The sequence below is a fragment of the Hyperoodon ampullatus genome, assembly GCF_949752795.1.
Source record: "Hyperoodon ampullatus genome assembly, chromosome: 15".
Classification (NCBI taxonomy): Eukaryota; Metazoa; Chordata; class Mammalia; order Artiodactyla; family Ziphiidae; genus Hyperoodon; species Hyperoodon ampullatus.
Window position 1 is genome coordinate 40,573,548 of NC_136928.1, and position 25,618 is coordinate 40,599,165.

Sequence of the window (25,618 nt, forward strand, 5' to 3'; positions counted from 1 at the left end):
TTGGCTCATGAATACTTGTGATGATCCAAAGTTCACAAGAAATATTAAAAATGAATGACATCCTGACCCTACCTTAATGTACATGCATCAGGAAACAAAGCCCTCCTTTTTTTTTTTTTTTTTTTTTTTGCATATGGGCAGTGTCAAGGCAGGATTAGACATTTAGTTGCCTGTTCAGTAATGTTGCTGATAGCAGTCTCAGGCTTCTCCCACCTTCTTAAAAAATGTTTCAAGTTCTAATTCTTTTGTGTTGTTTCCAGTTCTAATTTCTTTTTTTTTTTTTAATGTTGCTGTGAGGGAGTTAGTTGGAAGATAAAGTGGAAGGTATAACTTTAAAAAATAACTTTTTGCAAAAAAGGATTGTTTCTATAGATTGAAATATCAGCATGTACAAATATGCTGGTAAAATTTAAGGATATTATTACCACCACCAAATTATGGCCAAGAGTAAGCAAAAACAGAGGATGACTAAAGAAAATCTGAAGCAAAGCAGCAAAAAAAAGGTTTCCATGAATAAAGCTGGTTTCGCCTTTCATATCTTACCCTAGTCCTATCTCTATGACATCAGTGACTGCTTTATTTCTTTAATAATACACAACAGGCCACAGATCCTACTATTTTTCTCTTAAAGACAACAAGTCAAAGGAACCTTCAATAAAATTTTTCAGAGCTCAGGGGATAAAAGAATTAGATATAAGTAAGAAACAGGACTGTCAGACTCATTTTGACACCTAAAACAACTTCATTTGGTACATAAGCTTCACAGAAGGTCATCACTGGATTCCAGGGACTGTTACTTACCTTTTGATTATTTGGAGTACGCACATTTAAGCTCTCTCCTTTAGGGGAAAATTCCAGTGGTCCTAAAGGTATTCCACTTGGGTTCAGAATTTTCTTGAGCATTTGATAGTTTGGCTTTTCATCATATGCTAAATTATGAGCACATACCAAATACTGGGCTATTTCACCTGTGAAGTATTAAATTTTTAAAATGTCATTCATAATGGGAAAAAATTTCAAAACTCTAATATTCTCAAAATCTCTGTTGTTTTTCTCTTACACAAGCAAGTACATGCACACACATACACCCCCCTTGAAGAAACTAAGAATGAATAGTTTAACAGGAAAGTACTCTTTAAATGATATCCAAAAATGACTGAAATCTAGTGACCTACAGATTGGACAAGATGGGAGAAACTAGTGTTTTTTTTTTTTTTTTAACATATCTTTGTTGATATGTTTACAATTCACTCATCAAAAGAAGCAAATTTTAAAAATTATAGTTAGTGATTTTGATTTATAGGGTGCAACTACTAAGAACTACATGAATAATATAACAGACCAGCCATGCTTCACTTTTTTTCTGAAATTTTAAAAACTCAGTTAAAAATAAATTTTTTGAAATTTTAAAAATTCAGTTAAAAATACTATAAACAAAAAAACCAAACAAAAACAAACAAAAAATACTATAAACGTCCTTACTTTAAAGGAAGAAATCATTGCAAATTGTAATTAAGGCTTTGATTTTGAGATTACAACAGTTCATTTAGAAATGACCTTGAATTCTACAGTTTTAGCCATGACTGACTTTAGAATTTGCCGAACCTCGCTCAAGTCCTGCATACCTAGCTAGCCCAGTGCAATCATGCATAGCCTTTCTGATTTAGAGCACAAGGATGAGAAGTTGCCACCTTTTAATTTTTCTCTTCCCTAGAATGGTATAGTAACCTCCCCACAAAAAAAGGTTATGAACTACAAACTTTTAAATACAGTACAAGTAGAGTCAGTAACCAAAAATTAGAAATATAGCCACTTTACAACAAATGTAGTTTGCATTTTTGTTTCAGGTGGAGGTTGAATCTGAGCTATAAGTGATAATACCATACACTGTTTAAAAACTGGCATATTTTCATTTGTTAACAGAGATGTTTATACTCCATAAACTAGTTTTTCAAGACTTTCCTCTTCAAAAACTTATTACTGACCCAGACACAAGTACCTCTTACTTTCTCACTAAGTTGTTTATATCCTATGGTGGGGAAATTGGGGAAGCTTCGTGGCTTGGCAGAACTGACTTCCTAAATCTTTGCTCCCTTCCAGATCTACCTCCTTTCAAGTGGGGAATTGCAGAGACACTGGGCTTCACTCCCTACAGGGAAAAATTCCAAAAGGAATAGTCATCATCTCTCCCCCCCCAAGGAAAATCAGAGAGTGACCATTTTACACTGTATTGTCCACAACTATTTTCCAGGAACATAAGGCTATTGCGGCTAAAATGAAAACTCTTGGCTCCAGAGTTTTTTTGGTTTTTTGGATACTGTGGCAATTCTGCAACCTCCCTTTTTTCCTCTCTAATGTATAAGATGTCAAATTCTGTTATCTAGCACTCGCTCAACCAGATCTCTGTAACTAGGAAGTGCTGCAGCTTCATCACATTTATAACTCATGTTTCCAGAAGCCCTTTGTGGGGGCATTCAATTCTTGAAGAGATGATCCAAAAGAAAAAAGATTAAAGTCCATCCACTACCATTTTAATATGAATATTCTGTTGTTCTTTGTTCAAGATTGGTAAGCCCAGTTTGGTATATATTACAATTCTATTAACCAGAATATCCCAAATGAAGAAGAGAGCTGAATATGTTGGGGACACTTTTCACAAATCACTGTTAGAAGACAATGGAAGACTCCTGGCACTCCACCAGCTGATAGTAGCTGTGCTGCAAAGCCTTCATGGGTCTGGGGTTTGAAAAAATGAGGTACCAGTGAGGTAGGAGAGGGAGAAAAAGAAAAGAGCCACCTCTGTTATGAATATATTATGATAAACCTGACGCTTAGATGATTGTGATATAGTACTGTTAGCCTTTCAAGATCTGGATTTATTATATTAAGTACACCTTTTAATTTACTAGCATATTTCCAGAGTTATAAAACAAATGCTTTGAGTAGTATGAAATTATGATATTCTTGAATCATGTGCTTTTTAAGCTAGTGAAATATTAAGTATCATTACTATCATTGCAAGAGACAGAAACTTTTGAAACTATTATTGATATTATTACACTGAATTGGACATGCATGTCGCAAACTTCTCAGCTGTTTTATTTCATAAATGTCTTAGTAATAAACCTTTTGTAAAATCGGATTAATTCTCATGCTAGCAATACCCACTCTCCTAAGCATAACCAACTAACTTAAGAGACCTTCAGTTAATAATAAAGTTTCAACATTTTGTGCTTTAGAAATAGAAATCTTCATTTTATAAAAGAATAGTATAGACCCAAACAAATGGTTTGTACTGAAAAAGAGGAGCCTGGCACTCCTCCCACCATTGCTCGTACCACTCAGATATTATATTTAGCAATAGCAGTATCCCAGAATATACACTGGTCCATAAGCATTTACTGTGTACGATCCAGGGCACATGGGCTTTCTTTCCTAATCCTAAACTGAACAGTTACCTTTTCTGCATGAGACAAGAAAAGAGATATACAATTTAAAAAATTTTTTAACATCTCCTCATCTCTCTTTTTGCTGTCCTGTTGAGTAAAATGAAAGCTGTGTGACTTGGTAAAAATGCCAATAAGAATATTAGCCAAAAAGGAATACTGGCATATTGACTGAGTTACTCAGTGCAGTTACATAAATGAAAAGTTTTCATCTTTCAACCCATCCCCCCAAATGAGAATATTACTCTCCCGTTTGCCTCCCTCCATCAGAAGGAAAGCGACAACAGAGAGTGGGAAGCAGAAGACTCATATTGGGCAGACTTGTGGGATTTGGGAAATGGAGGTAGGAAAACAAAACTGGTCTGTTCATTTCCTAAGGAAATGAAAATTTTGGTTTCTGGTCCAAGAAGGGCTGTAAGTGTAAGTTTAAGATGATTTAACTCTACTTTTAAACTCTCATGTGGAAACTGATACTATTTGACCTTATCTAGACACTCAACGTACATATTTACTTTCGTAAGTCAGCTAAAAGCTAACTTCGAAGTTGCCCGGTAGAAACAGAGATCAAGATTCACTCTGCTTATCGTCTCGGAGAGAAAGCAAGCCGGACAGCAGAAGCAGGCTCTGCTCTGTGAGGCAGTCTAACTCGGTGGTTAACTCGGTGCTGAACAATGTGCCATGCGGCACTTGGGTAATTCTGAATTGCCTTACTATTTTTACTGATAGTACTACCAATTTAAGAATTCCGAAATGGTCTATACTAACATGAAAGAGAAACCTGTTTAATGAAATATACTCCGAATCCCAAGGTCATATGCCTTGCCAATCCAAAAATTTTTTTCTGGCTGTTGAGTCAGACTATAACCCAAGTCTAAACAGCATTCAAGTGTTTAATGGTTTGGTTTTTTAAATTATTAATTGAAAGTAGTCTTTCCTTAGATCAACTTTCTCTTCTTTCAGCAACACACATAAGAACAAAAAACAGAAAGGCCACTCTGGAAATACCAGATACAGTTGACCATTAAACCTGTGCATGATTCCCAAAATATACATCTAAAAGAAAGCAATGCCATCAGCAGAGCCCAGAACGCTGCCTGCATTTGTTCTTGCAGCATTCTTGTGTCCTAATGAAAAGAGGATCTAAACAGTCTCTTCTCTAGCAACGTATCTGTAACCCTGGAGAGTTTCTTCCCACCACTATGGGAATGGGACTGGGTGCAGCAAAAGCTACAAAACAAGAGTGACAAATGTGGTGAGCTGTAAATCATATAGGAGAAGGCAGAAGTTATCACCTGACTTACAGCAACTGCTTCCGGAAGGAGCCCATTTAAGCACCGACTCAGGCAGCTCATCCAACAGACTAAAACAAAACAGAGTAACGCACAGTGAATTTGTTTGCAATCCTGTGATTTACTGTTTTGATTAGAAAACAAAACTCTATGGGTCACCAGTAATGTGACTTTCCATACTTTTTTTTTCCACCCACCTGTAATGGTTGTAAGAGGGTAAGTGGATGGGGGAGATCCCTCAAATCTCACTGATCGGTTTTATATCAATCACCTAGAAACTAAATGTAGAACTACAGTATAAATGCTTTAATACAAGGTCTGTACATGTAGAAATGTAGAAGTAGGGATACATTATTTTTTTTTTAAAAACCTCAAGAAAAAAATACATAGAAAAATTTTATCTGGATTTTCAGGATATTTTTCCTCAGGTACTCAGCACTGGGAAGGGGCAAATTATTTAATATTTTATGTATATTGTTCTCAATTGGGCAGTTGCTATATGCTATGCCATGATTAAACAGGTTAACAAGAAATATCCAAAAAACAAAACAAAAAACCCATTATTCTAACACTTTCCAGTGTTTTAGACTGAACAAATACAAATCTCTTAAGTTGCTTCAGCCACAAATATATAAACATTCAACTAAAGTTACTGATATGAATGTTTGATTCACAAACTCAGGCACAGGCAGAATTGCAACAATAAATGCACTGATCTAATATTACCCTATGTTAGGAAAATAAAGGGCATATGGGATACAGTATTATGGTTAAATATACAAGCCTGCCCTTATAGGGTAATTCAGCGTTATGCCTTCTCAGCAAGTTGAATAAGTTATGATTATGTACTATATAAAAAGTTTGAACATGTCATATATATATAAGATATATATATGTATGTATCTTAATTATATATATATGTCTTAATTATAAACTTCATAATACAATATTAGCTTTGTTGGTCAATAGGTTTATATTAGTAATCAGGTCAAAATGAATATATTAATATATGCAAGGGGCCCCAAAATACAAATGGAGATTATGTTTATTAGCATTATATTTTGTTATTTATGTAATACCCTATTATATTCAAATATATACATGTAGGTATATTCACTAGAGATATATACAATGAAGGCATGTATATATGCATATTGATAAAAGACTAAAACAAATAATATTATTAAGTCTTATTAAAAGAAAAACACATATAGGATCATTGGAATTAAAATGTTAGTCTTTTAAATAAAGTATTTTATTCAAATTAGGTAAACTGAGGTAGAAAATTGGAAACCAAGACTTTATATATGCCCATTACTGTCCTTTGACTTGACCCATATATTGAAAACTGTTAGTTACCTGAGGGTTATATGGACACATCAATCACTGCAATAAGTAACTGATTATATAGTTCTAATACTGACATATAATTGTGTTAGTTTTGGGAAAGGGACTAGGACGATCAAGATTCCAAGTGGAGAAATATTTCATACAATATATGTCAGTATTTACAAATGTAATCTGCATTATTCTGTATCTGCAGGCTAGCTTTCCTCTCTATTAAGAATTGATGCCACACTGAATTAGAAAGACTGATTTCTATGGATCAGCTAGCTACCACTTTTGTAAACTTCTGTTGTGACTTGCCCTATTAAAATACAGCTGCTTTTCCCAATTGTGATATTACATCTGTGGATAACTACTGTTGAGAATATCTTGGTGCATAATGAAAAACTGGCTATGCTGTGCTACATGCAATTGACTTTTTGTTAGGCCTGATCAGTGAGAAAAACAGTAAAATAGTAACCTACTCTATTCTCAGTCTAACCTAATTCTCATCCTAATAGAGTTTAGGTGATAAAAATTGTGGAATATTAAAATGTTTATGTGGCTGCAAAATGATCTCTTACATAAACACCTCATATACAAATTTTGTTTGTTTCTTCCTTAAGAAACATACACTCCCCCCAAGAACAGGATTAAAAACAATGTATATTGCCCTCACTTGAAAAATATAAGCCCTGTTTGTCCCATTTCACTTTGTTGCTTTGCACAGTTAGTATCAATCACACCAAGCTCACACTAACTCCATATACTTATATAATGCTCATCTGAAAATACTCTTCCTTGAAAATACCACCACCTAGAATCTAAGCTTTGGAAAACACCTTGTGAAGGAACAAATATTTCACTTTTTATTTTGTATTACAACGCTCATACATATGATCTCATAGGTGTTAGCTTAATGGATTTTATGTCTGTAAGCTGTTTGGGTTTTTTAAAATATTTTTCAAATTTAAGAAATGTGCCTTGGCTATCCTACTGAATGAACAGGTTGAATGAATGAATAGGTTGAACGGCAGTCTTCTCTGAGATATTAACTCGCTTTAAGGTATCCCTTCAGACCTGGTGCTGTACATAACGGAATACTTGAAAATCTGTACTTTGTTTTAGCCGCCTGGACAGCCGCAGGGTCCTCCAGGTTCTGCTCCCAGGGCAGTCTCCCACATAACCACCGCAGCAGGCAGTAGCCGAGAATTTCAAGGTCACTTCGTCTGGACAGGGCTATAGGAATAAGCATTAAGAGAGAAAGATGAGGGATAAGTCATTTTTGAGAAATAGAGAAATCACTGAATGAACTACCACCGATGAAATATGAAAAAGCCAAATGGGCGATGTGTTTTGTTTGTTCAGCTGGAGTAAAGCTTAAACGCCCAGGCGTTTGGCCCCAGTCCATAGAAAGGCAGTGACTTCTTGCTGTTGAAAGTAAGGGTCAGTTTCCTCACCTCCTCCAACTTCATCCTTCCTTAGTCTGGCCTGTCACATGAACTTGATCTCCATGGCCTCTGACATGATCCAGACAACCCATAACCTGGCACCAACACTTTCTCAAAGAGCCAAGCAGTAAAACAAAGAAATAAATGTCTGCAGCTAAATTGCTAACATATGTTCCAGGAAGTCCATGGGGTCTGCATTGGTCATGCAGAGACCCTTCAAGTGCAGACTAAACACTGATGGCCTTTCCTGTTCCACTCATACTAGCAGCATTGGAAATCGGAAGAATATGACAAAACTGCCATCTAGTGTACAGTATTAAAAAACAGGTCTTAAGATTTTTCAATTAAATGAAAGTACAGGATAAATATGCCTGTTTTGGGTACACGGATCTAAAATTTTACAAATATTATTTTAGATATAAGCAGTGCTAAAGCGAACTTCTGATCAAATCTCCTGAATAAAAAATATAAAGGTAAAGAAATAGTGTGCATGAGGGGTGGGGTGCAAGTGGTGGGAAGTAAATTTTAAAGCCAAAGAGAGGTTTCCATAATCTAATATAAGATGGCTTTTCATAAAAAAATACAGCAAAAGAACATTTTGAGGCCACTGTAAATATCATTTATATAAAACTACAGACTAGTGCCATAGACTAATTTCATGATAATTTTCTGTATTTTTTTAAAAGTAACTGATTTCAAAAGAAGGACAAAAACTAAGAAACATGTCAAATATAACAAATATTACTGAAATAATGATTAAAACATTAACAAAATCCCACAAAATAAACTCATTTTTATAACCATTCCAAATTGTTATAAAACAATAGGCTGGCTTACATTTCTACCATTACTTGAATGTTCATCTGTGTAGGGATATAAAATCTCCTAAGTGCAATACATGGCTGTTAAACCTGCTGTAAACAGGTATCCTGGTTTTATTATCTTTCATTACATACATTTTGAAAAGTCACTCAGTAAACTTAGTTTAATTTAAAAAGTCATCTACAAAGAACAATGCTGCTAGCACATCATAACTACTTTTGGTCACCATACATAAGTTACTATAAAAGCAGAAGACAAGATTAGCTCTTACACATACTCTATCTTAACTGCTATTAGAGTACTGGATTTTATTAAAGGCCCTTCAATCAAGCAGAATGCGACAGTCCCATGGGTACTGTTTACTTTCTGCACAAGCTTCAACAATGTCCTAATGCAAGACTTGGCTCCCCTATTAAAATAAAAACACAATCTCTACCACACTGTTTTGTAGTGATTTCGTCAGTAATAAATCTCCCATTAATAATGGAATGGTTCCATTTGTACAGATGTGTTCACAAATCCCTTTTCCATTATGGCAATTCCTGATCACCACCACTTAAAAAAATTCACATCCTCTAATTTTCGAAAAATTATATTCTGGCACCTGTTTGGACGACATAGGCTACACATAAGAGGCCCTTTGAGGAAAAACAATCAGAATTAAAATGGAATGAACCTTCCCAGCCACTTCCCCCAACCCCCCAACTGAGGGATTAATTGATATGAAGCTCTAAGTAATGACAAGTCATTTAGATTTCTGAAGCCAATATTTCATAAACTGGTCTTCATTTGAAATAGCCCTTCGAGAGTTAACTTACTTCACTATCATAGTTCAGTTTTACCTAATTAAAATACAGCACCACATTTTTCAAACTTTTTTCTTTTACTGCATAGATACATTAATAATTATTGTTAGGTAAATGTTTTACCACTCACTGTTTCCAATAAGTTCTGCAGACATACATGTAATGTTAAAAAAAAAAAATTCTATAGTCACTCTTTCCCACCATTAAACAGAGAGATGAAAGGATTAAAAATGTTTCCAAGTACACACCTTTCCCTGAAATTCCCTCTCAGGGAAACAAACTGCAAAGTGTGATGTGTTTTTGAGAAGTTAAACTCTAAGACTGTACCAGCGATTATGTCTTCTCTCCATCTACTACATACAGAAGAGTAATTTTAACACTGGTTAAATTAATTAAAATATTTTGGATGACAATATTAGCATCTATGAATGAGTATGTAATTAACACAATGAACTGATCATATATCTTTAAGTTTAAATAAAGTACATCATCAAAATATAGATGATATGATAATGATAACTGTTGAATCTAGGAATTGAATATTTGGATATTTACTATATTATTCTACTATTTCCTGTATATTTGAAAACAATTAAATAAAATGCTGAAAATTAAAAAAAAAGAATTGATCATAGTTGAGGAAGACTACTAATTAACATCTAACAATGAAAATATTTTTTAATTTGAAAGTTGAAACATATATTATGGATTATTTTGTTTTTGTATAATTTGTATTTCTGTATAATTTATTGTAATACATAAGGTTTTTCAGTTGCATTTGATAATTAATATAATCATTAGCAGCATATTTTCATATAGATTTCCTAAAGTCACACTTTTACTTACAGTACTTCTGCTTAAAAATATAGGAAGATTTAGTTATCAATGTTCTCTTGTCACTTTCTAAATATAATTTAGCATCTAATTTTTATTTCGCTTATTAATATGGAGCAATGTAAATGAATCTTTTCACTGAAAGCCTGTGGTGTTCTCAGTTGCTCAACATTTCTAAATGATAAAGTATTGCCAAGACTAACCAAAAAAAAAAAAAAGGCACAGGTGGGGTGGGACTTGAATTCGATTTCACTAGAAAGCAGATTCCAGAAACAGCTGACACTAGAATACATAATTAAAATAAAAACGATCAATGTGATTTATGAAGCTGCTACCGTGCCAGACACTCTACTGCTTTTATATTATCTTATTTAATCATCCTAACAATATGAGGTATCATTAACCCTGTTGACAAATAAGAAAATAGAGGCTCAGAGAGGTTAAATAACTTGTTCAGTATCACACAGCAAAAAGTCACAGAGCTCTGTATTGAAATCCAAATCTTTCAGACTCCAGAGCCAACACTCCACTCAATCTACCAATTACTTTGCCTCCATTGTTAGTTTTGCACCATTTAGACAACATTACATATACCCTTCTACAGTTAGGGAAGTATTTGAAGCAGGCGTTTTAACTTAAAACACCAAAAGACATACTGACCAAAGACAGTTGTATTGGCAAGGAAGAAATAAGCAGATCCTGAGGTCTAAGCTGTAACACTAACAAAATTTTTCATGCAACTATCCTTACATGACACTATTTCTGTAAAACTACTTCATTCTGATGAAGAAGAATGTCTAATTAAAACATTAATTTATAAAGTGTTAAACGGTCCTTCCAAGCTGAAATGAGAACAACAAAGAAATCACATTGGAGGACTGGTCCTTATTCTAATGACAAACTGGAGTAAAATTATCTGGGTGCAATTCACCAAATGGAATGAAAGAACTGGGAGAAAAAGAAAAGTATCAGTGTTAATCCCAAAATGGCTCTGATTATTTGCCTAAAGTGTTTCCTGTTGAGTTTTTTTCTTACATAGAGTAACATTATCAAGTAGGAAGAAAAACAAGATTTGCTAGGAAATAATAGTGAACTTGAAAACTTTTGCCTTAAGTAGACAGGGTCTAAATGCTCAAAATACTAGTTTATATACTCAGAAATGACAATAAGAAAGCAGAAAACATCTGAGTAAGACGTTCATCTGAGAAGTGAATGGTGACTATCTGCAGAATAAATTTAAAGTTTATTCTTATTTTTCTAACTAGTAACCTATGTTATTCAGTAGTTTGTCAATTCAGATGTATAAAGAGCTAGGAAATTTTATGGTGGCCACAATTTATTGCAATTTCAAAAAGGATATTAGGAAAGTAGAATACAATGTGTCACATTTCAAATAAAATAATAAACCCAGGTTGTTTTTATTTCTTCAGTACCTTTTAAATTCTAAGCCTTAGTTTTTTATGAAACACGTGTGAGGCTTAGGAAAAGTTATTCAACAGAGCAAAGGTATCTTACATTTGACCAATGTGTATTCTTAACTCAACCAAATAGTTTAAGACCTATGCCAAGACTTTGAAAGTCATGTCTAAATGTCAAAATTGGGTTATGTCATATAGAAAGAATAGTGTCTTCATTAAAATTTATTTATACATCAACCAAAGACTATTTATAGCAGTGAAATTTACTTAAAAATAAAAATCAACATTGTGTTTTTCTGACTACTAATAGATTCAATAGAGCATATCAATAACTTGATGGTTTACCTTAATATCTTATAATTGAAAAATGGGTTCCCTTTTTTGAATTATTGTTTAAGAAGATAAATATTGTATAAACCATGTCATTTCCCCAAGTTTGGTAGCATGAAAACACATTCTCAGTTTATTTCACATATATTTTGTAAGCTGGAGTGCTAGATTAGAGTGAAATGAAGCCGTGCAAGAAATAACACAAGACTTGGATTTTATATGCTGTAGCAATTGGCAAAAAATTTAAAAAGTATGTAATATATTTCTTTCCTTGATACTGAACATATTATATAAACAAATGGACATTTAAAATGCAATTTAGATATCATATTTTATGGTCATCAATGATGTCAAATTAAAACAGGTATTATACACTCAGTGCACAAGTCTGAAGTATTTAAAAAAGCTCAGTATGTTAAATGCAGTATATCTCTAGAGAAATTAGGTATTGACTGCATGCCTCAGTGAGCAGAAAAATCTACAAAAATCTATACCACACATTGATCCAAATATTGCTTTTTAACATTACTAAGAATGTAACAAATTTTAAAATAGTATATTTGACACAGATATAATTCTCTGTAATTATCAGGCAACAAGCCCAAAATATGTCAATGTTTATACGTGTTGGTTTTTATGAAGAATAAAAAATTAATAACAGATGAGATAAGCCCAAAATATATTACTCAAATTTTACACTAAATGAAGCACTTCAGCCACTCAGAAAACACTTTTAGGTCATATATGAGAACTGAGTTTGGAAGAATAACTGCAATTAAAAAAACACAGATATATAGATGCACAATAGTTCAAGAATAGTTATCTATCCACTCATCCATCTGTCCATTCACCTCTATATATCTCTATTCATATTTTTTGGCTTATAATAATACAAGCTACCCTCCTTTTACACAGTTGAACTAGAAAATGCTTAGGTGAAACTGCTGACTGGCACCTTATACAAGCTCCTTCATTATAAAAACCCAACTAATCCACAGAAACATGAGAGTTAGCTTCTGTTTCTGAATAACCACTACAAAGGTAGCGGAGACCAGATAGTTTGATCAGGTTAACAATATATCTGTTAAATTGCTAATCCGTAAGTCACTTTTACATTGCAGGCTGAATATTTCCCAGGGCCTGATCAAGCACAGATAAACCTAAAACATAACAAATGCTTTGATAACTAGAGGTTATATTTCCTAGTGATAACTTGTTTTGCTCTTTATGTTTTCCTTTGCATTATCTTCCTCAGTATTTATTTGATCTCATAGCTGGACTGGTATAGAAAAGATTTTTCTGAGATTAAACTACATAGTGTGTACTGAAAGTAAACACATGAATATTTATGAATCTGACATTCTGCATTTACCTACAAGGATTTATGGCCTTGTTTAATTCTAGTTTCTAGATATGACTAAATGATTACTTCATTTCTAATAAAATCCTAAAGTGAAATGTTTTATTTTGGAAAATTAAATGTAAAACATGAGGAGTGAATAGTATTCAAATATTTGAGGATATCAAACCTTTCTTTTTTTTATGCTAGACTAAAACTGCATGTTAAAATTTCAGCAAATATAAATATATGTGTGTATGTCTACATCTATGTATCTATGTATATATACATGTGTATGTACATGCATATATGTGTATATATATGTATATATATGTATGTCTACATGTAAATACAGATATGGTGAAAAGTTTAGTGTACATTCTATTTTAAATGCATTAAGGGAATCTAATTTTTATAGAAATCTTGTGAAACCCATGATAAAAATGAATACTCCAGCTCATAACTTTCAAATACCAAAATTACGTAATATAGGCTCTCCCCTGAGTAGTCTTCCCAAAGAGATAATATCTTTCTCCCATCATTCTCAGTTCAATCTTCTCTCCAAAGACCTAGCATCGTGAAATCTACCCAACTCATCAACATGTATTATTATTTAGGGAGCAAAAACTTAAATGCACTATGGAATAAAATTTTGTTCAAATCTTTCATGAAGATGGCACAATGAAAATACTTCCCTAAACTATGGAATAACTGAGGAGGACTTGCAGAATTACCACAGTCCAAACACTGACCAGACCAACATACGACAACTCTACTTTCCCATTCCACAATCACAGTGGCTTCCTAGATTTTTTTTTTTTTTTTTTGCGGTACGCGGGCCTCTCACTGTTGTGGCCTCTCTCGTTGCGGAGCACAGGCTCCGGATGCACAGGCTCAGCGGCCATGGCTCATGGGCCTAGCTGCTCCGCGGCATGTGGGATCTTCCCAGACCGCGGCACGAACCCATGTCCCCTGCATCGGCAGGCAGACTCTCAACCACTGTGCCACCAGGAAAGCCCCTAGATGTTTTTTTAATAGTCAAAATCTAATAGGATCAGTATTAGAGCTATGGGTTGAACTAAGTGGCCCAACCATAAGTTAATATCATCATTAACATAACTGGACCAAAGCTTAAGAATCTGTATGATGAATTTCCAGTTTATACCACTATCAAAAAGTACTCTCAGGTTTCTAAATATTCTTTCATACTAATGTATCTGGCAAATCACTACTTTTGTAATCAAACTATCCTTGAAAAAAAAATGTAGTGATTTGTTTTATTGTGATCAGGAGTATAAAAGGTAATTTCTATTCCAGAAAATTTAACCTATGATTCTTCTTGAAAGGAAGAAGGTATACAACCGACACACTTGTTTTACTTTTTCATTGGCCTACCTTAAACTACTGTGGGTTTTAATTGCTCTGGAAAATGATCAAGACCCTCTACATTACATGGTCAATGGTCCTTTTAATAGAAAAGGCAATAATATACAGTTGTTTGCACCAACTAAAACTCATTAGAAAGTATCAGTTTAGGGTAACAGTTCAACAGCCATTAACAAGTGCAAATGTCTAACTGCCTTTTAGTGAAAATGTGATCCTTTCGAAGCAGTTTAAAAATTATTTGTATTTATTTGGTTTAGCATATTTGAAAATACGTTTATAAACAAAGTTTATGAAGAATATAATTTTGAAAGACAAAGTTTTTCAATAATCACCATTTTTTTTTTACTAGCATAACATTAGAATTGACTTTTTGTCTTGCTGACAGAGCAACTAAGAAAGTACAGTTGCATTGACCATATTGATTGTGAACAAAGCAACCATCAGTGGGACTCCGCACCATATATTTTCAATATTGACCTCCTACTTCCTTTTCCATGGCTTTCTGGCTCGGCTATTGGATTTAGACTGCAGTGTAATAAACAGCTAAGGTTTAATTAATGGTAAATGAATACAAGACATAGGTTATGACTTTAACTAATTAGGGAATTGTTGAATTAAGTCTCCCTTGGAATGCAAGGCAGTACAATCAATGTCCAATAAAAGGACTATGTATGTAATTTACCTGCAAATGTGTTTCCAATACCATCAAAGTGAGTTTAAATAAGTAAGATATATGAAAGGCGGCTAGGAGAGATTTCCGCAAGTTAACACTTCATAGATTCAGAAAAGATTTCCTTATTGTTGAGATGGTATCTTCTAAAGCTCTGATAAGGGCACAATGAAAAACAGGAATAATTCTTCACATGTGTACCTGTACCAAATCTGTAATTGTCACTACAGTATAAAAATTCAGCTGCTGACCTCCAAGCTTAACCTAAACCAACTAGTACTTTCCTATCCCAAATGAGCATCAAGTTTTGCTTACTTGACACCTTTTATTCCTTTTTCACTTGTCGAAGTCTGTATCTCCTCCCTCTGTTAGAATATTCATTGGCATACAGGAACTCACTACTTTTGATAAACATCTCACCAATGTTCTCATTCTTCAAACTGACTATGCAAAGGTCATTTCATGGAGCCTTAAGGCTCTTCGTTCTAATTATTCTTCTGAAATAAAAATAAGAAAAAAAGAAACCTACCTGCTCCCTTGTGGGCATCCAAGCTGGTAAACTCTATTGTCCCATTATGGCTTTTTCTAGGATTTTCCTGATACTGTTTGTGGTTCCCATTGGGACAATATCTGTAGGAAAGTCCATAATCTGCAAGATAAACCTGGAAGACATGAACAGACAAATGAATAATGTTTTTGTCCTCTGAAAATATAACCTTTATAATTAAGTCTTAAGAAACTGATAGGTTAAGAAAGCCTCAGATCTACATTTTATTAAACCAAATGGTGCCTTAGGATAAAATATATACAACTGGGGGCCATAACAATGAACTTTCTAACTTAAATCCTGTCTTCATCATAGGCAAGTCTTGTTTCTGAGTTGACTTAGATTTTCAGTCTTTTTATTTTGCTCTTAAATTCCCTTCCCTCCAGGTGGGCATGTAGACGTCATAAACCACAGTATGTCTTTTTATCTATATTCATACAGCGTATGAGGCTCTGCCTTTTTTGTAACCCCTTCCTGTAAACAAAACTGTTTCAAGCAGGGAGGGGAGATGAGAGCAAACAATCTAAAGATCTTAACCTAATGTTACAGGAGTCTCCATTAACAAGAAGTTTAAAAATAATGAACAGACTGTAAGAGGTAACGACTCTTAAAAAAAAAAAAAAAAAACACCATCATGTTGTCCGTATTTAAGAATGGAATATCAATGCAGTACTTTTGGCCTTTCAGACGGATCCATATCATCACTGTTATCTTTGTAAGTCAGTCAGAATCGCAAGCTGGGTTTCCAAACAGAATATAGATTGTTAAAAGTCAGATAGCAATTCAAGTGAATTTTTCTCAGATTACTTTTGGAGAGAGAGAAGGGAGGGGAGAAGTAGTTTTACAGACAGAGCATACACTGAATCGGGAACAGTTACAAATAGACATTTATTCTGACATGTAGTCAGAATATCGTACTTCCCTGTTATATGTTACCATGCTCCTCCCCCCACCCCCTGGAAAAGAAAGCAGTTTCAACTTTTAAAATGTGTTGTTTCATGTGTGTTTCTTTAAAATTTAGAGAATAAGGCAACATTTCACGATGCAGCTTTAAGACAACAGAATATTACAACTGGTATTTTAAAAGATATCTATTAAAGAAAATTAAATTTTAGTTTAAGTTTTTGGTTTCAGGATAGCCTAAGTAGGAGATATTTTGAATTTCAAAATATAAACAGCACAGCTTCCTTCACTTGTTGGAGAACATAGCTTGCTGGAATGTCTGAAAACATGATATTTCAGTTTTGTCTCTCACTCACAGATGCTATTTCTCAAGATGGCCTCAGGAGTAACTGCCCAAAGTAATTACACTTCAGGATCAGATGTATAACTGGTTGCTTGCTTTCACTATTTATGATGCATTTTTATCTTTATTTATTTTGAAAACTAAATAGACTTCACTTTGCAAAGTAGATATCCTGAGAATGTACATATTGATAGCAAACGGAAACATATTTTAAATACACTACAACAGCTTACTATTAAAAAAAACTATCAAGATGTTTTTCATGTAGATTAACCAAAAAAAAGACCTAAAATTTATGGATGCTTTATGGCTAAAATATGGATTATGCCTCATATGTATCGATACCAGAGAGCATGACAAGAGCTGAATGTTCATCGACTGATGAACAGATATCCTGTAGGAAGGTACCATTATCTCCATTTTACCTGTAAGCAAACTGAAGCTCAGTCAGTGACATTGTGACTTGTGTAGTAAAATGGAGCCAGAGTCTGACTCCAGAAACTTCATCTCAATCACAATCAAACTCAAAGGCACTAGACAAGCTAAACAGATAAGAAAGTATTCAAGACTACTGTAATAGGGAAGAGTGACTGATCTCAACTCCACTGAAACAAAAGTTGGGAAAGTTTTTAAGAGCTGAGGCTGAGCTAGTGAAGAGTACTGGAGAACACTAAGGGGATACAGGTCAACATGACTGGGTTATCTACGTTTGCTAATTGGTGCTTAGGCTCCTATCCCCACCTCAAAGACTGTAGAGATAGGAGAACACTCTTTAACAAAGATTACATTTTAAAGGGATGACTACCAGGTCCTGGAGGTCCTTGAGAAAGACATTCCTGGGTTGTAAAACTGGCAAGAGGCTGGGAAAAGATTCCCATCTCAAAGGAGCAGAGAAAGAATTTATAATTTCAAAGTTTCTTAAGTAAATGCTGTAAGAAAAGGGAGGACAGGAGCTTACCGTCAGGAGGAAACCTATCTAAAGTTTAGTCAAGCTGAGGGGAACTTTAAGGCCCCCTTGGTCATCACTGAGCTATGGGCCTCAAGGTAGTGCTGCATTACTCAAACTTTGAAGGGCAATGCAGGATCTACATTTAATATAAAAACAAGAAGCTAACAATACAGTAAAGGAAACATGCACTAACCATTTGACTCAGAATACACTAACTCATTTGAATAATGCTGCAGTGAACATGGGAGTACAGATCTCTGAGATAATGATTTTGTTTCCTGTGGAAATATACCAAGAAGTTAGACTGATGGATCATATGGTAGTTCTATTTTTAATTTTTTGAGCAACCTCCATATTGTTTTCCACAGTAGCTGTACCAGTTTACATTTCCACCAACAGTAAACAAAGGTTCCCTTTTCTCCACAACCTCACAGCAATTATTATTTTTTGTCTTTTTGATAATAGCCTTGCTCACAGGTGTGAGTTGATATCTCATTATGGTTTTGATTTGCATTTCCTTTATAATTAGTGATGTTGAACACCTTTTAATGTACCTGTCAGCCATTTGGATCTCTTCTTTGGAAAAATGTTCAGGTCCTCTGCCCATTTTTTTAAATTGTCTTATTTTGTTTTGCTAATTGGGTAGTATGGCTTCTTTATATATTTTGGATATTAACCCTTTATCAAATATATAATTTGCAAATTATCTTATCCCATTCAGTAGGTTGTCTTTTCATTTTGTTGATGGTTTCCTTGCTGTGCAGAAGCTTTGAAGTTTGATGTCATCCCATTTGTTTATTTTTGCTTTGTTCCCCTTGCCTGACAAGACATATGTAGAAAGACATTGCTAAGACCAATGTCAAAAAGCATACTGCCTATGTTTCCTTGTAGGAGCTTTATGGTTTCAAGCTTTATGTTCAAGGCTTTAATCCATTTTTAGTTAATTTTTGTGTAAGGTGTAAGACAAAGGGGTGTCCAATTTTATTCTTTGCCATGTGGATGTCCAGTTTTCCCAACACCATTTATTTAAGAGACTAACCCTGCCCCATGTATATTCTTGGCTCCTTTGTCAAAAATTGACCATATATGCGTGTGTTTATTTCCAGGGTCTCTAATCTGCTCAATTGGTCTGTGTCTTTTTTTATGTCAGTAACATACTGTTTTGATTACTATAGCTTTGTAATATAGTTTGAAATCAAAAAGTGTGATGCCTCTGGTGGTTTTGTTCTTTGCAGGATTGCTTTGGCTACTTGGGGCCCTTTATGGTTCACAGAAATTTTTGGATAGTTTTTCTATTTCTGTGAAAAATGCCATTGGAATTTGAAAGGGACTGAACTGAATCTTTAGATTGCTTTGGGTAGTATGGACAGTTTAACAATATTCTTCTAATCCATGAGCATGGGGTATCTTGCCATTTATTTGTGTCTTCTTGAACTTCTTTCATCAATGTTTTGTGGAGTTTAGTGTACAGATCTTTCATGTTCTTGGCTAAATTTATTGCTAAATATTTTATTCTTTTTGATGCTATTGTAAATGGAATTGTTTTAATTTCTCTTTCCAATAGCTCGTTGGTAGGGTATAGAAATGCAACTGATTTTTGTCAATTGATTTTGTATGCTGCAACTTTACTGAATTCATTTATTCGAACAATTTTTTGGTGGAGTCTTCAGGGTTTTCTCTATATAATATAATGTCATTGACAGAGACCATTTTACTTCTTCCTTTCTAATTTAGATGTCTTTTATCTCTTTTTCTTGCCTAATTACTCTGGCTAGGACTTCCAGTATTATATTGAATAAAAATGGTGAGAGTGGGCATATTTGTCTTGTTCTTGATATTAGACTTTTCACTGTTGGTGTTGTCTATTTTTTTTTAATACAGTATAGAATTTGTGGTTCTGTCCATTTCTGAAATTTTGTTGAAGTCAAAAATAAGTTTAAGCAGAAAACCCAATCTACAGTAGGGTTTGCAGTCTCGGTCCTGTTTTTTGTATGTCCTTGAGCTAAGACTTAGTTTCAGTTAACTTTTTTTATATTATCACCTTTTTTCTGTGAAATAAAAAATAACAACTCATTAATATTTTTCACTTTAAGGATAAATACATATAATAACCCTAGTTTTAGACAAGCCTATAGTAGGAATCTCAAGATCATCAAGATCAGGTAGGGGGTTATTATTTGTATTATAATAAGACTAGACCTAGGAAAATTTAAATATCTAGATCCCTAATGCATTTTAAATGATTTTCTTCTTATGCAGATTTTCTGAATTTAGTAACCATTTCCTTTCTCCATGAATAGAAGAACAGCCTTGACCACTTCTCTTTACTTTAATCATAGATCTTTCGATCATACTGTACTGCCTCTCACATTTCCACATGCTACTCTCATTTTTCTCTCATCCCTCTTAGATATGTACTATGGTTTAGTTTTGTTTGGTTTTTTACAACTTTGTGAGGCAGGTAGGGGAGATGTGTCATTATACACATTTAACAGATGAAAAATAATGTGATACACCCAAATAATGCAAGTCATCCAACAGTCAGTCACTAAATTCAGCTTCTACAAAAAATTTTATTGTTTTAGTGAATTTCTCAGCTGTCCCCTCCCCCTCAAAAAACATCTAATCTTCACTAATGCTTTCAAGGACTTTCAGTTTTAATACTTTATTATTGAAAAGGTAGTGTAATAGCCACTGAGGTACAATCCCATCAAGAAAGAAATGGCCTTTCACCTGTGAGGAGGGCAATAATCTGACAACTTCCAGAGGCAGGGCCATTAGGAACCACCACAGCATGTGAGCCAAGGTGACACTCTTCCCAGGCAGTTCCTACTAAAGAATGATCATGGTGGGAATGCTGTGTGGCTATTTCTACCCAATTGGAGACTCTCCTAATGGAATCCTTTTGCTCTGGTGCTCCCTAATGGGTTGGCTGAGACTTTCTCAGAACTGTATCATAGTGTGAGCTCTCCCTGCCCAATCCTTCTCGTCTCCTTTCCTTTCACAGGTGTCATTGCAACATCCTACTCTGAAAGCTTTCCTTGTCCAAACCTGTTTCCGCCCCTTTTATCTTTCTATTATATAGGTACTATACTCCCTTCCCTCAATAAAGCCCTTGCACTCCTAATGCTGTCTCAGCATCTGCCTCTCTGAAAAACAAATTTGACACAGGTAGTCAGTAAATCATAGCCTTAATTTGAAGCACTAAACTAATAAAGATGAAAAACAAATTAGCCTTTGATGACCATGAAAATCACAACTTTCCTATACCAAACAGATCTGCCTCAAAAATCAACTTCCCATTTTACCTAGCCAGATTTGCAACCATATATGCCACATTCTCAAGTTATGCATTTAATTAAACCTTTACTTCCCTCTCCTTGCTTTCTGATGCTTGTAAGGTCTTACATCACTTTGTTTTTCCAAATGGATGGGTGAAAGGAATGATTAAAGAGCACCCTGTGATAACTCTTCTTTGCAGTGAACTGCACTGGAAGGGCCTTTGTCTTCAATTCAGCACCCCTCCACGGATACCCCAAGCGCTCTTCTCCACTTCCTACCACACCTCCTGGATTCGCATCTCACACTTCCGAGATCCACCACTCATACCTGAATTCTATTCTGGTATGTAGATCCTTTTAACCTCAAGGCAATTCATTGGGTTTTCATTTGTGTTCAGATGGATTTACCTTTTAAAAATGTACAAAGTATTTAGCTTTTATTTATGCCTTGGATCCACATTTATAGGCTGTAAAATCCTATGGGACAAGGGGCCAGGATAATGATATATACATTTTTGTATCCATGACAGCACCTACTCTGAGGTCTTCTGCATAGTAGGCTTAAATAAAATTTCACTGATTTGACTTGATGGTAATAATTGGACAAATAGAAGTAAATTCCTTTCAATAGATGCCAAGCATGATAAAATATCAAGAATCATACATTCTAAAAAGGAAAGAAAAACAAAAATGAATGCGTATTATTGAATACTTGCTATGCGAAGGCATTATGTGCTTTACAGAAGTCAAATTATTTAACCCTCATGACACTAAGAGCAAGTTATTTTAAGATACCTTGAGGATGAGAAAACACAACGAGTGAGTTTAGGTGCTCTGTGCAAAACAACTAAACTTATAGTAATTGGCAAGGCTGAGATCCAAACCTAAATCAGCCTAAACAGAAGACAGATTTTTCCATACGGCCCACACAGAGGAAGGAGAGATGACACAAGCACATCTAGAGGTAACATCTACTCCAACAAAAGTATAACAGATTTAAATGTAATAATATTTTAGAGTAGGGGGAGGTTACTTCTTAATTGGGGAACTCAAAGAACAAAATGACATTGATTTGGGCCTTGAAAAATATCTAAGATTTCCACAAATGGAGATAGGGAAGAAGAGATAAAACAAGGAAAACCAGGGCTGGGTCAGTGTGTGCTGGGAGTGAAGAGGTTATTGGAAACACAACACAAGCCGGAAAAAAAACTGGTTAGCATGAGTTTACAGGAAGCTTTGAAAACCATGCTAAGAAGCTGGGACACAATTTTTGTATGCAAAAAGAAGTCACCAAAGGTTTTTGGCAAGGAATAATATTATCAGCACTGGCAGCATCATAATGGGGAAATGAAAGCAGAGAGTCCATTTAGGAGAATATGACATTAGTCCAGGCAAGAGACAGTGGGAGGCTGGACTAGGGCACTGGTGAACAAAGAAGGGAGACAAAGAACAGAGCCATAAGAGGGTTGAGAGATAGAGTCAAAGATAACTGAAAACAATGTGGCTAGCTGGGTATATGAGGATTCAATGAATAGACAAAAAGAGAATAGAAGGAAGAAGAGAAGATTTGGAAAGAAAATGATTTACTCATTTTTGTACCAAAAGCAAACTGGTTGATTGATGGCTAACACCCTAATCCAACCAGTTCCTGGTTCTCTCAGTTTATGCAGGACTGAGTGATAGACTCATAGTTGATGGAAAAAATAAAGGACCTCCTTCCCATCAAGAGTCAAATCTGCTGCCTTCCTGTTCCTCAATCAACCAGGAACTAAGTATCAAACAGCCAGAATGGCTCACATGGAAGCATTTCTCAACACTTGATATGCTGGACAGGAAAATGTGAGCTGGAGAAGGGCTGCAAGAGATTATGGAGCTGGAAGAGAAAAAAGACGCTAATCTGGACAGATCTCATTGCCCACTGAGACGCGACCACCCACTAAATCACATTACTCCTTTACCGCCACTTTGCAGATTCACATTAGAGAAGAGATGCACATACACCCCAAGATGTGATTCACTTTTCAAGAACTTAAAATTTTCCTGTTGTAAAATCTAATCACCTTATCATAATTTAGACTATTTTATACAATTAAACCCTTTTAATTAGCACACCCTGTTGTAGCAAGAAATGTGTCTTAAACTCTCATCAGAGACTGATGGAAATTATACAATGGAGGGAGATAGTCACTATTCGTGACTTTGTTTAGTGGCAATTTAGAAAACACTTTCAAAACTCTAGGAAAAATATACAGACTATTCAGCAACTTTAAAAGCTTTTATTTAAAAAAAGGCCAGCATTTATCTTATTTGAATAGCACATAATATTTTCCTATTCTTTCAACAAGATACTATAATGTGAAAATCTTCACAATAAACTAAATGCTTACTGACTAATGGAAACCACTACATGCCAAAAGGGGAATGAAGCATGGAATGAATAAGCAGCATGTTTATGTTCACAAAAGTCATTCATATCTACTACAAACCTATACGTAGCCTCATGGCTGCTACTACATTTTGATATAAATGTGTGCTTTTTATTCTTTTATTATACAGTACTTTTTTTGTTTCTCCTCAACTTCCCTACCTTCTTTTTGCCAGTAACACAATGCCGCAGATGACACATGTGCATTATCACTAGTCAGCCTAGACAAAAGAATATGACTTTTAAAAGCTGCCAGGTTACTTTTCAAACAGGATGTTTATTAGAATAAACATGAAGATATATTTTTCAAAAATACAGTTTGATCTTATATATTGTTTTACATGTGCTTTATATGTTGGGGTTTTTTTTTTTTCCTCCTAGATCTCACAACTACCTACTGGAATTTTACCCTTTTTCCCCTTTATATTTAATACTCATTGAGAGTGAGAGATTTAAAGACACATCCATGAAGTCATCATATGAAGAAAAAGCAGAAAGCTGTGCCATATCACTATCTCTTCACTCCATCTACTGCTCCATCAGACCCAAGTCTATGACTCTCTTAAATGGCGCCATAAATTCAAGCATTCATAACAAAACACTGAGTTATATTTAGCAATATTCTTAATGATACTAGCATTTTGACCCTATGACCTGCCCTTCTATTTCAACCTATGTGAAAGCCTATTTAATCCAAGACAGGTGGGCTGTGACTTACTATTCTTTCCAGGCTTTGGGGGGAAATTCCCTCAATAATACATAGGCTAGCAATTGCTTCTTTACTAAAAATACCTTCACCTACAAAACAAAACTTTTCCAATTACAGTCAATTACCAATTCTTCCTTTTGACACAAGTTCTCAAAGATTATATAAAGAAACCTACAATACCTTCTCTTTCTCATTTCCAAGATGATATGAAACCGCTTCACTTGTGTCTGTCCTTTAACAAAATAAATAGGCAATGGAAGAGGATAATCTGAATTGCATCCAATTCACAGGCTTCCTCTTTGCCTAAATCAAATCTGAGCTTAAGACTTTGCAATATGCTGGTAAGCATTATCAGAGCTTGGTCTATCTGTTAACAGCAGATACAAAATGTTAGCTGATATAATTTGACTGTCAGATACATTATAAAAAGTTTCACTGTATGTAAGCTGTGTCTACATAACACACAGCTATCTAACATTCAAAAGCATCTCCTTGCTCTACATTAACTACAAATTCTACTGATTTCAAAGACAGTGTTGAGGTTGCCAGCAATCATGCCATTCTTACATGCACATCCCCTTGGGGGTCCATAGTTTTTTAACAGTCCCACAACAGGCATACCTCTTAATCCAACCAATTTATACAGCTCAGTGAGTTGACTCAGAATTCAGAAATGCCACTTCCCATATTAACTGGAAAAAACAACAACAACATATATAGCCCTTTGTGAATTAGGATGCTCAAATATTTTGGTCATAAACAATTGTTTGGTCATGTATACATCTGGTCTTCAGAAATTTAAATAATATGACCAGTGGGACCCAGTAGGCATCAACAAACATGTATTGATTATGAACAAACACTAATTTTTCAATAGCATTAACTCTCTTGGGAACTATATTCTTGGGGATAGGTGATTCGTTAAACGGACCATCCTATACTTACACAGCATATACATGCCTAAAATGTGAATTCTTTTTCCCTTTTATAGAAAACAGACCCTGAACATTCTGTTCCTTACAACTTTTAAGGGACACCTATCATCAAACTACCCGCCTGGGAGAACTACACTTATTAAATCAATTCATTACCATTTTCTTAACATCTAACCAGAACATCAAATGTCCTTTTTCATAAATCTAAACAATTCTGGGGGAGCAAAAATAAGATCAGGGGTTCTTTTGTCATAAGCTTAAAAAATAGCTTTAAAAAATGTTTTTCTAGCTCTTACTTACTGAGGGCTTACTATGTGCCTGATATTGGTCTAAGTCTTTCACATGTCTAAATCATCTGATCCTTACAATCCCTCTTTGAGTGAGGTAATATTATCCTTATTTTTAGAGG

At 34.6% G+C, this 25,618-nt stretch overlaps 1 protein-coding gene across 3 annotated transcripts in view; it reads right to left on the reverse strand.

Moving 5' to 3' along the window:
- VRK2 (VRK serine/threonine kinase 2) overlaps positions 1–25,618 on the reverse strand; it is a 99,195-nt gene that overhangs the window by 12,620 nt on the left and 60,957 nt on the right. Inside the window, exons 8-11 of one of the 3 annotated variants that reach the window (XM_079720924.1) lie at positions 15,647–15,779; positions 7,180–7,300; positions 4,748–4,806; positions 802–968 (exon numbers count right to left, since the gene is read on the reverse strand). In XM_079720924.1, coding sequence (XP_079577050.1) covers positions 802–968; positions 4,748–4,806; positions 7,180–7,300; positions 15,647–15,779 — 480 coding nt within the window. Of the gene's footprint in view, positions 1–801; positions 969–4,738; positions 4,807–7,179; positions 7,301–15,646; positions 15,780–25,618 lie in introns of all 3 variants that reach the window. The other 2 variants (XM_079720925.1, XM_079720923.1) reach the window with 2 other exon arrangements.